The 13,968-nt window shown below is 43.5% G+C and overlaps 1 protein-coding gene across 1 annotated transcript; it reads right to left on the bottom strand.

Moving 5' to 3' along the window:
• Nucleotides 1-6,278: 6,278 nt before the first annotated feature.
• Nucleotides 6,279-9,294, bottom strand: AVPR1A (arginine vasopressin receptor 1A; the record flags this gene model as incomplete). Its single annotated transcript, XM_082279901.1, has 2 exons — nucleotides 6,279-6,562; nucleotides 8,286-9,294. The coding sequence occupies 2 exons, from the start codon at nucleotides 9,292-9,294 to the stop codon at nucleotides 6,279-6,281; spliced, it is 1,293 nt and encodes a 430-aa protein (XP_082136027.1).
• Nucleotides 9,295-13,968: the final 4,674 nt, after the last annotated feature.

Below are 13,968 nucleotides of genomic sequence, written 5' to 3'. Positions count from 1 at the left end.
TGAGACAGAAGAGCAAGCGCTAATGATGTATCTTAAGTTGAAAGAGAGAGTCAAGATGGGATTATTCATGGTGCTTTGGATCATCTCATCTCATCTCAGTACAGCTTATTTAAATTATAGCTTTTCAAGGGAATTGTCATAATAAAGAAACATAACCAACCCCCAAACAATGAAACAACACAAAACCAGAACACTCTCCTCATTTTCCATATTCAATTCAATTTAATAACATGTTACTGACAGATAACCTCCAAACCTCTCCCTTTAATAATGAACATTTGTATATCATTGTTTAGGATTATTGATCATCTGCTTCATGGTGTACTAGGTTATCAGAGGTATGTAACTAAAACCCTGCTCTTTCCTGTTGAAAAAGACAAGTGCAATTTGGTTTGAGAAATGAGATTATATACAGTCACACAAATGTATCTTTTGCTTTTGTTTATTATTTACTGCATATAATTCCTTGTTGCCCTGACTGCCCTCACAGTGTTTGGATTATTGGAGATGATGGGACCACATAATGAATGAAACCCACATGAATGCCAAAGTGTCTTACTGAACTCAATCGTCAGCTCTATGGCTCTACATGTAACACTTGGAGGCCGCTCCTTTGCTCCAATGGAAACCCTGAAATGTCTCACATTTAGAAAATATTATGGTGGCTATTTAATAATGTTTGCTTCTTCTCTGGAAGAGGATTATTCAGTTTAATTGTGTAGCAAATTAGTACAATGATTTGATTTCCTTTTTTTTCCAGATTAAATAAAGAGAGTTGTTATCTGTGGTTTCCTCTGAGGTGACTGACACCTACAGTATTCCAGAGGGTGCATTTGTCTGTACCTACCCCAGTTTGCAGATTTCTTACTCTGCAAAGCTCTGCCTGCTTTACAGTGAGCCAGGACAGAGCATTTGCTATCCTATTTTTTGGGTTTGCTACACTATTTTGTACAGTTATTACTCTTATTTAGAAAAACATTTGAGCAGCACCTAAGCAAGTTTCTCCTTTTGATAATAATGCTACAAACTTACACACCTCCTAATCCTCTGGGTTCTTCATCTACTGCTTCTCACTTCCACATAATCTTCAACCAAAAGCTTTCTAAAATACTAGGAAGGTTGTTGCCTTTTAGCTTGAAGATTTAGTCAACTATTATGATATTTACCCTGACTATCAGATCTTTCCAAGAAGGGGAATGATATTTACACTCCTTCGTTTCTCCTCCCTGAAAACTCTGTGTCTGTTCATATTTCCCACAGGACACATTTGTTTTGGGGTGGCCAAGGCCCTACAAGTCACATGTTGAATTCTTAACTTGGAGAGACCTTTGTTCTTTTTTTAGACATAGCCTTGTAGTCATCTCAGCAGAGATAGTTAGTAGATTTGTAAGGAGCTTCATGTGGTTACAGTTCCAGGAGACAAGGGGCTCCTTTTCTAAATACATAAAACACATCTGAAAATTGCAAAATGGAAAGTATTTTGATACTTTCAAATAACTTTTGAGATCAGATGTTTTATTTGCTCTCTGAGTCACCAGTTCATCTCTCTCCCAATATTCACTGTGGGGTTTTTATTTGATAAGATCCACATTCCTCCCTTCAAAAGGAATTTTAAATTAATGTGCTTTAATGACAACCCTGTCTGCTGCTGCCGCCCCTGTGGTGCCTGTCCCCATTCTTGCTGCCATCATTACCAGGGTCAGGAGAGACTATGGCAGGGGCAATCACAGCAGTAACAGTGGAAGAGGCTGGGGCAGTCACTGCCACTCTCTGGTTACCTCTTCCACATCTCTCAGAATGGGCTTTATTCCCTGGAGAGCCAATGCATTTTGTGCCTCCTCTTCCATCCACCCCCCTGGAAAAATGAATGTTGGAAATGGGAAGAATATTGGGATTGTGTGAAAGATTCTTCCCTTATTGGAAGAAAGTTCACCCACATCCAACATCTTGGTCCACCTAGAACTAGAGAGACTTGCCAGTCTTCTCACCATAGAGCTGAAGAGAGAGCTTTGCAGTCCTGATGATGCCTCACAGCCTTGCTGTTCAGAAATTAAGGAACCCAATGGACTGTATCAAGAATTCAGCTGAAAGTGTCCTTATGGAGAACCAAGGCTAATTTGCATGTAAACTGTTACTCTAAGCAAGTTTATACTAAGGCATGGCAAATTACTGGGCAGTTGTACTAAAACAGTGATACAATGTCACTTAACACCGAACTGGATCCAGGGCTTTCTGCAGGACAGTCCTGGGACAGGCAGACCTGTGCTGGCTGGCTCTAACGAAGCTCAGCAGGGACTAGTTGTGATTGTTGTTTGCTTGCTTTTTGCATAGCTGCACAAACCATTCTGCATGACTTACTTGTGGCAGTCCCCTGCCTTTTTAAAGATTAGCTGGACCTACTCTTGTGAGAGGGACTGTTACCTCAACCAGTCAGGACTGCTCGCTGTGGAGCAGCTGTGATCGAGTCCTGGACCTTGAAACTTGTCCATTTATTTATCCTGTAATTCCTTTACCCAAGTAGCAACTGATACATTTTCCAGTAGAGCCCATTCGTAAAGAAAAATATAGAAAATTAGCTTGTAGGAGTAACTACAGCTCCAACTAATGTTTAGCATAAAAATTCCTCTCCGCCTCCCCAGTCTTTCATGTACAGAAGGGACTGTACAACTGAAACTTGTGTAGACCCTTTTCTAGAAGAGAACACTGTATTTAATTAGTCCTTTTTGTAGGTGGGGAGCTCAGCCTGGGAGAACTCTGTAAGTTTTTTATGCAACAAGTAACTGTATTTCAGCAGTACCTCTACTGTAAGATCTGTGTTCACTTCCCAAAGCTGGGTCACCAGTATCTGCCCTAAGACAACATCCAGCTCTGCTGAGTCTTTCCTTCTTCTGCCCTGGTTTCCATACGCATGACTTGGAAAAGAGTCATGGAAAAGTCATGCACTTTAGCAAGGTCCTTCAATCGGGACAATTTGGAACTGGCTATAGGATTTTCTGCAGACAAAACCTTTGTCTTTGAAGAATTTGTGTCTTCTTGTAGATTTTGGTCTTGATGTGGTGATATAGGGGAAAAAAAAACCCCAACCTTTTTTGTTTCTGTTTTTTCCCTGAGCCAACAATATGTTTGCCTACAAATTTAAAAATAAATTAATGAAAAGAAGCTTTTTGGCAACTTATGGTTCTTATGCAAATGAACAAAATCCTTTCCATCTTCTGTATCATCTCCACTTTTGCCACGGAATTGAATTTAAAATGCTTGCATTCTAGTAATATTGGTACAAACAACAGACTACAGACTCATCCATTCAATCATGTTTTACATTAGAAGGTAAATATTTAAAACAAAAATATCAAAATAATCCCTCTAGAACACAAATAATTGCTAAGTTACATGTTCTAACAATGCTAGCAGCATATAGTGGAAACCTGACTGCATGTTCCTTCTTTGCTTGTGTCCTTCATACACTACATATAATAGAAAAAACATTTTAGTTTTGTTCACTCCCTAAAGCTTTTCATGGAAACAACTTATTAAAATTAATGAAGACATTTTGAATTTTGTAAAATATATTTAGTATTACCAAATACATTTCTGGCCCTCCAAAATCTAGACAAGCAAAAAACCCAAAATGCTTCTGATCAAACAAATGCGCAGGTTTATTAGAGCATGTTTCCATGTTTTAAACTTGCAGTGGTTTCACAATTTTTTGTTTCCTTCTGTTTCCATTAGAGCACCCTCATGATAATCCAAAGCAGCTTTAAAAAAAATACCTCCACAGATGAACAATTCAAAATACTGCTGTATCTTCCAACATTACAATTATGTGAAAAATTGTACAAAATATGTCTGGGAACCAAATATTGATAAATTGTGTTGTCAGTTTAATTATAGAAACTATAGAACCCTCTCAGGGCAAATTTATGCTGACAAGTCCCAAGTGTAAGCCTAGATTTTGTAACATATTTGAAAAAACCTCTTGAATTTATACTTTGGGTCTGCTCGCTTTAATATATATATTGGTCATTTCCCAGCTCATTTTTATTCTCAACATTATTCTACACACGTTTTTTCATTATCTTTTCTGTTTGAATGTAAAGTGTAATAGAAAAATAATTCAATTATGCAAACATGAAAATTCTGTTAGTACAGCTAATTGCTTTTCAATACAGATTTCATGTACAAAGAAAGTTGTAGTACAAACAGAAAACTTGGCAAAGTATAGTGTACTTAATTTGAAACACTTGCAATTTCAGTAACTGTGAATTATCTACTTGCAAAATATACACAGTACATATAATGTGAACAAACACATACACACACCACTGCATGCATTTTTTTGGACTAAAATATAACTTCAGGTTCGCAAACCTTCGTCCAAGAGCTGGTGAGAGCTGTAGCCATACTTTTACATTAAAGGTTATCAAAAAGATAGTCTGTTAAATATAAGCCATTCCACCATGCTATCCTCTGGGTTCTAGTGCTTTGAGCAACAGCAAACATGAGGAAAGATGAGAGAAGAGCAAAGATTTTCTTTAGTGACAAAAACCCCCCAGTTAAAAAAAAATTATTTTAGGTATAATATGCCATATTCTTTGCCCAAAATAGTCACTGGGGAGCTTCTGGAGTGGTTTAATATGATCTTATTCTCCATTTAACTCTATTAATTTCTGCTACCGTTATTGGGGCAGGCATGGGCACCATACTCAGTGAAAGCCACATGCAATCTCCTCAAGCAATTAGAAAAGCGATCTTGTTTGTTAGGTTTTGGTGGGAAACAAAGAAACCTGCTGGTGAGCTTCCTCCTTGCATGCACGTTATGCAGCCATGCTCGTGTCCCACTGCTCCAGCAGACAGTTGGGGTTGTGTCAGCACTCCTGCAGGGGGCCAGGGGAACACCTGTATTTCAGGATCTGGCAAGCTCAGGATAACAGAGTAGACAGGGAGCTGTACTTCTCAAAGAGATTCTGAAGACTTAAAAACTCAGCAAAACTTACTCAAGGAGCTTTAAAACCCAACCTCAAAATAAGAGATGGGCTCCAAGGAAAGATGTGATAGGATTATTTACCATATAAACAAACTACAGTCAACTCAGCATGCATTGTATTGAAAACAAACACACCTTGAGTGCTTTGTAACTAGCAAATATGTTGTGATGAATTTTTATTGCAGTTCACTGACAATTTTTAGGACTATATTGGCATGAGCTGGCAATAAAACTAATAATAAAAAAAAGACAAACCAACAATAGTTTTTATATGTTCCCAGAAGACTTTAAGTTTGATTCTCGGATCTGTGTCTTGAAATATACTGGTTCTACAGCTCTTACCAAATGACTACACTCTCCTGAACTCATGAGGCTATTTGCTTGACAACCAAGCAATGTGGCTTGATCCTAGATGTCTTAGTAAATCAAAAAAGAAAACATGGAATTCCTGCCCATAAAACAAGTGGTTCTGGTATTCATTGTGAGTTTTCTTGGTGCTCAGCTAGTCATGGTATATCATACTTATCAATATATTTTTTTTAATTAGTTTAAAAAATGAAGGTAGGTGCAACAACACACACACAAATATGCTGTATAACTTCCATCAACTTGAAGGGAATGAAGGGAAGAGGAAATGTCACCCTAAAAATGAAACCCCACAATACACATACAGACATTGACATCACTAAAAGATTTGCCTTCACAAGGGCTGTTAAATTTCAGTGTCTGAGAACTACTAGACCTTTACAAGATGGAGTAGCACGAACAACTGAATTCCAACAACTCAGAGTCTATATAACCACATTCCTTATCTGGAGAGGCAAGACTTTTTCCCTACTCCTTTCTTTTTATGTTTAAAACTAAACTGTAGTCTTACTCACATTGTCTTCTTTCCCCATGACTTCATCAGACAATCACGAGAAGTTTTAGGCATTAACACTAGAGAGTGGAGTTACCCCAACACACGACAACTCCATTATTTTTACAGTTTTAAACAGCAAGCAAACAATGCACTTAGTATTTTAGACAAAAAAATTAAAATATATTCTATTTAAAAAAATAATTGCTTTATTGTTGCCACACTATCCTGATCAGTTGCCCAAGTCCTAAATAACTTTCAGAAAATAATAAACATGCTGCAGCATAGCTTATCTAGCAAGGTGGCACTTTTGTCTCATGACCATCTTAGTCATTCCTTGGTACCATGATGCCTTGGACTGGCATAAAATACCATACTATAACCTTCCCAAACACTGTGATGGGACTGCAAGCCCTGCCTGCCCTGAGGCCAATCTCATGTCGGAATGGGGATGAAGCTGGTTGCTTTGGAGTGGGACATCTCTCTCCAGGTGTTTAAGCTGTGGGTTGGGCTTCTGTTGTTGGTGAAAGAAGTCTGTCGCCTGCTATTGCTGTTTGAATCTTCTTTACTCAGCGTTTGCTTTATTTGTTGGCAGCAAGGGAAGCTCTGTATGCAGTCTTGGAGGAGGTGCCCACTGAAGAACATGTAGATCCACGGGTTACAGCAACTGTTCAGGCTGGCCAGCAGAGCCGTAACAGTAGTCGCAGTGTTTTCAGAATCTGGGGAGTGGGAGAGAAAGCTGTTTAATCATCAAAAGAACATTTGCACCATTCAGTCAATTGCTTCATTAACCATTGGATTTATTTTCCTGAATATTCTAGTTCTAAAAGTTGAGCTGCAGCATTTGAAATGAATAATGAGAACATAATCAGTAAAGGTCTTATTTATGTAAGGCTGCCATTGAAGTCAATGGGACTTTCTCTGAACAGACTTCAAAAAGCTGTGACAGAATAAGTTATGGGGTAATCCATCCAAAATAATGATTTAGTCACATTTCCACTGATGTGTATCCATGTGTTGATAAGCTCCTGCTTTAAATACTGAAAAGTTTTTATCCAGACCCTGGGAGACAATGGCAAAATTCCCACTGCTTTCAATAACACTGAATTTTGCTGTATATATCTACAAGCTGAAAAGTATTGAATGCTCAATTAACTACTGGATCGTCCATCAAGTCTGGGTTTCGGAGGTTGAACAAATTTTACTTAAGGGAAAAATGGGAATTAACACTATGGCATGAAAAAACTATGTTGTTCTACCTTCAATAACTAGTCAATAGATCAAATACTCTAAATATGTATTTAGTCTAATCAATTATTAGGGACTTTTCTTTGTAAATATTGACTCTTCAAAGAAGTATAATTACTGTGTTATGCAGTGCCACAGACTTAAAGAATCTCTTCAAACAAACCTATCAAATACCCATCTGTTCACTTAGATTTAATTTCCTTTGAAGTAAAAAAAAAATCTATTTGTTTACTGCAAGTCTTTATTTCTTTCTAGAGACCTGCATTATAGGCTTGACTTTAGTCCCATATTAGAGGCAATCAGCACTCTCACTACAGTAAGTGATAATTTGGGGATTTTTAAAAAATCAAGAAATTATGGATTCCAACATCTTGATTTGCTGCTCTCTCATTATGAGGAAACAGAATATATGTTACTATGCTGCCTGTTATTATCTATGTGATTAAACTCACCAATTTTTTTCAGCCATCTATAACAGCAGGACAGATATCTCCAAAATCTAAATTGCCACTGATTCATGAAAACCGGTGACTTGACTAAAGGAGCTACTCAGAGGTGGCTGCCTTGCTGAGAGGAAGGGTTCAGGGCGTGCTCAACCCTATCATTAGACAACAGATATAGGAACGAAGAAGTAATAAGTTCTCTGCTCATGTAACTGCACCGACATGTACGTGTGTATGCTTCACAACAATACTAAACATTTCTGAAAGTTTTCTTATCGGCAGCTTCAAACGGACGAAAATGTTGCTGATTCAAATTACGGCAGCAAAAATTCCGGTTTCCATCTACTCGTTTTGCTCGGGATGAGAAGGCTGCGGCTGCTGCTTCTCTCCGGAGGCGCAGCTGCCCCCAGCAGCCGCTCGGGCTGCTCCCGGGACAGGCCGACCCGAGCGCCGCGGCCGCCGCCGCTCCCGGGGCCACCAGGTCCGGGACCGCGAGCGGTGCCGGCGGGACGGCCCCGAGGGCGGCGGCGGCCCAGGGCTGTCTCTCCTCCCCGCGCAAGGCCGCTCACCGCTATTACCCGGCGGGAGAGGGACCCGTCCGGGGCCGGGAGGGCGCGCCTCGGTCCCTTCTCCGCTTCCGCGGCCCGTGTCCCCCACGGTCAGCTCAGGGCTGGGCAGCGCCCCGGGACAGCCGGCTGCGCCCCCGACGCGTGCGGGGCGGCCGCTGGGGACAAGCGGCGGCGTCACCTACCGACCCAGGGGAAGCGCTGGTCCCAGACGGACCACATCTGGATGGTGAAGAAGGGCGCCCAGCAAACGACGTACACCGAGACGATGACGAAGGTCATCTTGACGGTGCGGATCTTGGCGCGGGAGATGGTTTTGACGTTGCTGACACAGGGGGCGAGCAGCAGCCCCCGTCGCGGGCTACCACCACCACCTGCCCGCCGCCCGCCACCCGCTGCTGCCGCCTCCCCCGGGCGCGTCTTGCCCCGGGCGTTGCGCCAGATGTGGTAGCAGATGAAGCCGTAGCAGATGATGAGAATGAGGACAGGCGCGATGAAGATGCCGCCGGTGATCCAAGTGATGTAGGCGCGGGGCCCCCAGGGCATGATGAAATGCGCCCAGCAGTCGTAGACCTGCGAGCCGCGCTCCACTTCGCTGAGGGAGAAGATGAAGTACTGCGGGGTGCTGAGCAGCAGGCTGAGCGCCCAGGCCGCCGCGATCATCCCGTACGAGCGCTTGGTGGGCTGCTGCAGCGTCTTCAGCGGATGGCAGACGGCGATGTAGCGGTCGGCGGTCATGGCCACCAGCATGTACGCCGAGGCGAACATGCCGAAGACCTGCAGGTGCTTGACGACGCGGCAGAGCCCGTCGGGGCCGTGGAAGCGGTGTGTCACCTCCCAGCAGAGCTGGGGCAGCACCTGGAAGAAGGCCACCACCAGGTCGGCCAGGCTGAGGTGGCGGATGAAGAGGTGCATACGGGACGCCTTGCGCGGCGTGCGCCGCAGGGCCAGCAGCACGCTGCCGTTCCCCACCACCGCCACCGCGAAGGTGACGGCCAGCACCGCGATCTCCAGCTTCGCCAGCTCCTCGTCCCGCCCGAAAGGGTCCCAGCCTCCCAGGCTGCCGTTCGGCGACCCCGACCACGCCTCGGGACTGGGGCTGCTGCCGCCGCCGGGCTCCGCCGCCCGCCACCGGCTGCCGTTCCCGGGCGAGGGCAAAGCCCGGGGGGAGCCGGCGCCGCCGGCGAGGCGCATGGAGGGGGCTGCGCGGTGGGGCCCGGCCCGACCCTGGCACGTCCGCTCGCCCGCCGCCTCCCCGCTCCGGTGGCCCGGAACGCCGGGCCAGGTGCCTTTATCCCCCGGCCTCGGGAGGCGAGGCGAGGGGGAGCTCCCGCGCCAGTGGCTGCCCAGCGCCTGACGCCAGCCCCCTCCTTCCCCCGGCAGCCGCCGCCGCCCGCTCGCCCCGCTACGGGACCGGGGCCGCTCCGCCCAGACAGCGCTGCGCCGGGGGGAGCAGGGACCGACACCCTCCCGGCCCGGGGCAGGGGGAAGGGCTTCTCGGGGCCGAACGGTGCTCCCGGAGAGCTCCCTCACGGTCAGGTAAAGCAGCGCTTATAACTGAGAATAAAATTGCCGTAATCACGCAGAGCAAATGCAGGTCTGTCAGCATCAGCCTGCAAACCCCGATCTGGCGTCTAGCCAAGGCAAAGTGACTCGTCGGTAAGAGGTGCCGGTTTGGTCCTGAGAGATCCCGTCTGGGCCTTTGGCATTTCACTGTCGTGCTGGGATCAGCCCCGGCAAAGTAAATTATTAGAAAAAGTAGTGCAGAGTTTGAAAACAACATAATGTTTCTGAAGGTTCCAGGACTTCATCTCGGACAATAAATGTCATCCAGGCCTTAGCAAAGGTCTAAACGACACGTTTCTGCAAGTACAAGCAAAATCTCCACACTTACTGGAGTTTCTGGCAGTGGGTCATTGAAATTCTGGTTTTAAACATGGTTTAGCTGAAGAGCTTTCCTGCTCTTGGTAGAGTGAATGGACGTGGTAAAATTTTTGATCCCATTGCCATGAGTGTGGATTATATCCTGATTTCACTGGAACCTGAATTTCACTCTTCATTTAGAAACTCCTTCCTTCAGCCACAAAAAAGTGCATAAGATCACAACAAAGAAATACTGTGTTAGATGCCAGCCTTACTTTGTTTTTAATAAAACTCCCTAGGTCTCCTCATGGATGATTACAGTTAAATTCAGTTACAAAAATATGTGGTTTTACAGGGAGAAGAAAAAACGGGGAAGAATGAAAGATTAAACTTATTTGATTAAAAAGATATTTCCAAAAATTTTGGCTCCAGAAGAGTTTTAAAGTTTAAAATACAAGATTGATAGGCTTCTGAACATGTTAGCATTGTGCAAGGCTTTATCCCAAGCTTTTTGCCAGTTTCTGGGCTTGTTAGTCTCTGAGAGGGTATGTGCACCCACCCCAGTCTGTCACTACCCTTCCTTTGACTGGGGATCGGTGGCAGGAGTTTAGGAGGACACTTGATCTTACAGTGGAAATAGTTGTCATGAGCTTTCCATCTAAAAGCTCCAAACCCTCCCGAAACCTGGATATACAGACAATAAATGTGGCTATCCTAAGTTCCTAGAAAACTTATTTCTTTAAATATGCCATTGGTTCAAAACCTGATTTTTACGAACAGTCCAGTGCACTGTTCACAGCTTAGTGCCTATTTATTGTATTAGACCTGGGAAACTGGTGAGTGTGACTACATGTTTCAGGTCAAATAGAGAGGGGAAATTAAAGCTGCATATCACAGATCTCACAACACCACTACCAAGGCTTCTTTCACATTCTTTGCCTGTCTCTCTGACACGCTTTACAGGAGTTGAACATTACATAAATGGACACTGTTACTCAGGAAACTCTGCTAACAGATTTTCTGCTGTGCAAACTATGAGAGGATCATAAAGCTCTATTCACTGCCGGGTATGTCATCCATTAACAGAAGAGATGATATTTAGGTTTGACAGAGACAGAGCCAGCCAATAAGATAAACGTGGTTGTATTAGTTCAGGGTACTGAGAATTTGTCAAGCCCACATCAGCTCAGAAATACTCCTTTTCCAACCCGTATTTCATTCCTCTGAATGGCATTTATAAGAATATTTCCAGAGCACTGTGCTGGAGATTTGCCTGAATGTCATTGCACAAGGCTGTACCTAGTGATTACATGCAATGTTAAGCATGATACTGACAGTAATTTTTACTGTGTTTTACTCCATCAGACAGAAGCAATCTAGGGCTAGTCTTGATGTATTTTTTTGTTTCACTCCCCAATTTAGTCAATATCGATGTTTTTATAGATAACATACCTAACGAGGCTGTTGCAAATTCCTTTGTTTCAACAAACCTAGCTAAGTAGTAGAGAGTTTTATTTATATCTAGTAGTTAAAAAATACCCTCCAGACAAATTCAGGACTCCTAAGGTTTCTATACAAGTTTAATCAGTATCTAGTCTGATCTTGTTTTCTTAATTCTAACAGTATTGGTGTTCTTCAAATTAATCAATACTTGTAAAATATCCTTCCAAGGAGAAAAATTGCCACTGAGAAGGCTGATAGAGGAAACTAACATTTTTGCCCTGTGATTCACCTGGAGTTCAGCTTGGAGCTGAACTCTCAGTAAAGAAAATTGAGATCGCTGTTACAATAAAGCTTTATTTGTTCTCACTAAGCCCACAGCTTTCTAGAAAACTAAGAAAGACAAGGGTTTCTAGCATGTTCTCTGCTGCCATACAAGTTTCTGTAAAAGTGCTTGAAGGCTGACCAATGTTTTTCTGAATGTTGAATTCGTTGAAGACTGAATGGCTTCTGTAAGGTACTCAAAAACCCAACTGGAACATGATCCAGCATGTTGCCAAATGCAGCTGTTTTCCGTTCATTCCTTGCTGTCGTGGTGGTAACTTTACCTGCAGACTTAGCCTCTTTCTCCATGGCAAAAGAAATGCTCTGAGTAAGTCAAAGTCTCAAGATTTTAATCCTGGGAAATTGATGATTATTTGTATTCTGCAAGATAACTTTTAAACAAAACCAGGGGGTCTTTCAGCATAATCTTCATCGGGAAAACTGATGGTTTGGAATTGCAGCTACTCATAGTCAAACTGTGGTTTTCTGCCAGGTTTTGTGAAGAGTTGCTCTAGCCATTAGAGTTGCAAAAATCAATGTAAGCAAAAAAAAATCAAGCTTTTAAAATAAATTCCTCATGCAGGATAAGGGTTAAAGCACTGCTAAAAAAAGAGGTCTGTTTATTTGTAGAGAATTCAGCTGCCTTGTTAAAAAGCACATAAAACATCTACATAGATATGAACAGCTGTCTCCTGCAATCTGTCTCCAAGTTCAAAGTATCTGCAATGCTCCATTTGACTGACACTATTTAGTAAATAAGGATGAGTTTCATAGGCTTTCCCAGAGAGCCACAAGACTTAGATGCTGCAGATCCCAACCTTTAAATTCACAGCTATGGGAAGCTATTGGAATTCAAGCATAGGAAAAAGCCCATGTGTTGAGTGAGGGACTACTAAAAGCTGGGGTCACCAGGGAGGCAAACAGACACATCACTCATTTACCATCCCTGTGAAGGAAATGTCACCTGGAGGCAGGTGGGAGCACACAAAGCCCACAAAGCAGACTCCTGAAAAAATGCCTTGTTGGCCCTCTGTTGCTCTAGCTTTTGGGCTACCAGAGCAAAACCAAGTGAAGAACTGCCCCAGACTGCCTTCAAAACAGATTACAAGTCTGAATTTAGGATTCTGAAAAGGCTGTAGTACAAGACCAAGAGATAAGTGATCCTAAGGGCAAGCTCCTGCTCCGGAAAACACAAAATTAGGAAAGCATCCATAAGAGACAGAAATTCAATGTTAGCCCTCAATATTCAGTTTGCAAAAGCCCGGTTCCGTGTCTGGAAATGTCTGTAAGTGGCTAGGAAACAAAGAGCTTTAAGGTTATGCCCCAAGTTTTCCTTTGCTTGTTAACTGAAAGCATAATTAGATTCTGGTATTTGTATACACAGGAAGTCATGTCTGGCCGTCCCTGTCATACTGCATTTCTTTTCGTGATGGCGTGTCGTGGTTTAAACATAGTCAGCAACTGAGCACCAACAGCTGCTTGCTCAGTCCTCCCCAGTGGGATGGGGGAGAGAATCAGAAGGGTAAAAGTGAGAAAGCACATGGGTTGCAATAAAGACATTTTTATAGGTAAAGCAAAAGCTTTATACACAAGCAAAGCAAAAGAAGAAATTCAGTCACCACCTCCCACAGGCAGGCATGTGTTCAGCCATCTCCAGGAAAGCAGGGCTCCATCACGCATAGCGGTGACTTGGGAAGACAAATGCCATCACTCTGAACATCCTGCCCTTCCTCCTTCTTTCCCCAGCCTTATATGCTGAGCATGAAATCACATGGGTGGGATATCCCTGGGGTCAGCTGGGGCCACCTGTCCCGCCTGTATCCCCACCCAACTCCTTATGCACCCCCAGTCCGCTCACTGGTGGGGTGTCCTGAGAAGCAGAAAAGACCTCAACTCTGTGTAAGCACTGCTCAGCAGTAATAAAAGCATCCCTGTTATCAACAATGTTTCCAGCATAAATCCAAAACATAGCCACATACAAGCTACTGTGGAGAAAATTAACTCTACTCCAGCCAGAATCCGCACATGGGGGCTGACTGGGGTATTCGGGTAGTACTGGAGGGGAACCTGTGCAGTTAAATGTCACCAGAAGAAGAATGCTGACCTTTTCCTTTTGCCTCTTTCCTTGCATCCTTTGTTGATCTGGTTGACAGCAGTGAGGGCCTTCAGGACGCGGAGTTCAACCATTCCCCTGAAAAAATGTTAACACAGCAGCTTGTCTGGATTTCAAGGCAGTGAAGG

This window comes from Coloeus monedula, assembly GCF_965178545.1.
Source record: "Coloeus monedula genome assembly, chromosome: 4".
Lineage (NCBI taxonomy): Eukaryota > Metazoa > Chordata > Aves > Passeriformes > Corvidae > Coloeus > Coloeus monedula.
The sequence above is the reverse complement of the archived record's forward strand: the minus strand, read 5'-3'. Positions and strand labels throughout refer to the sequence as shown.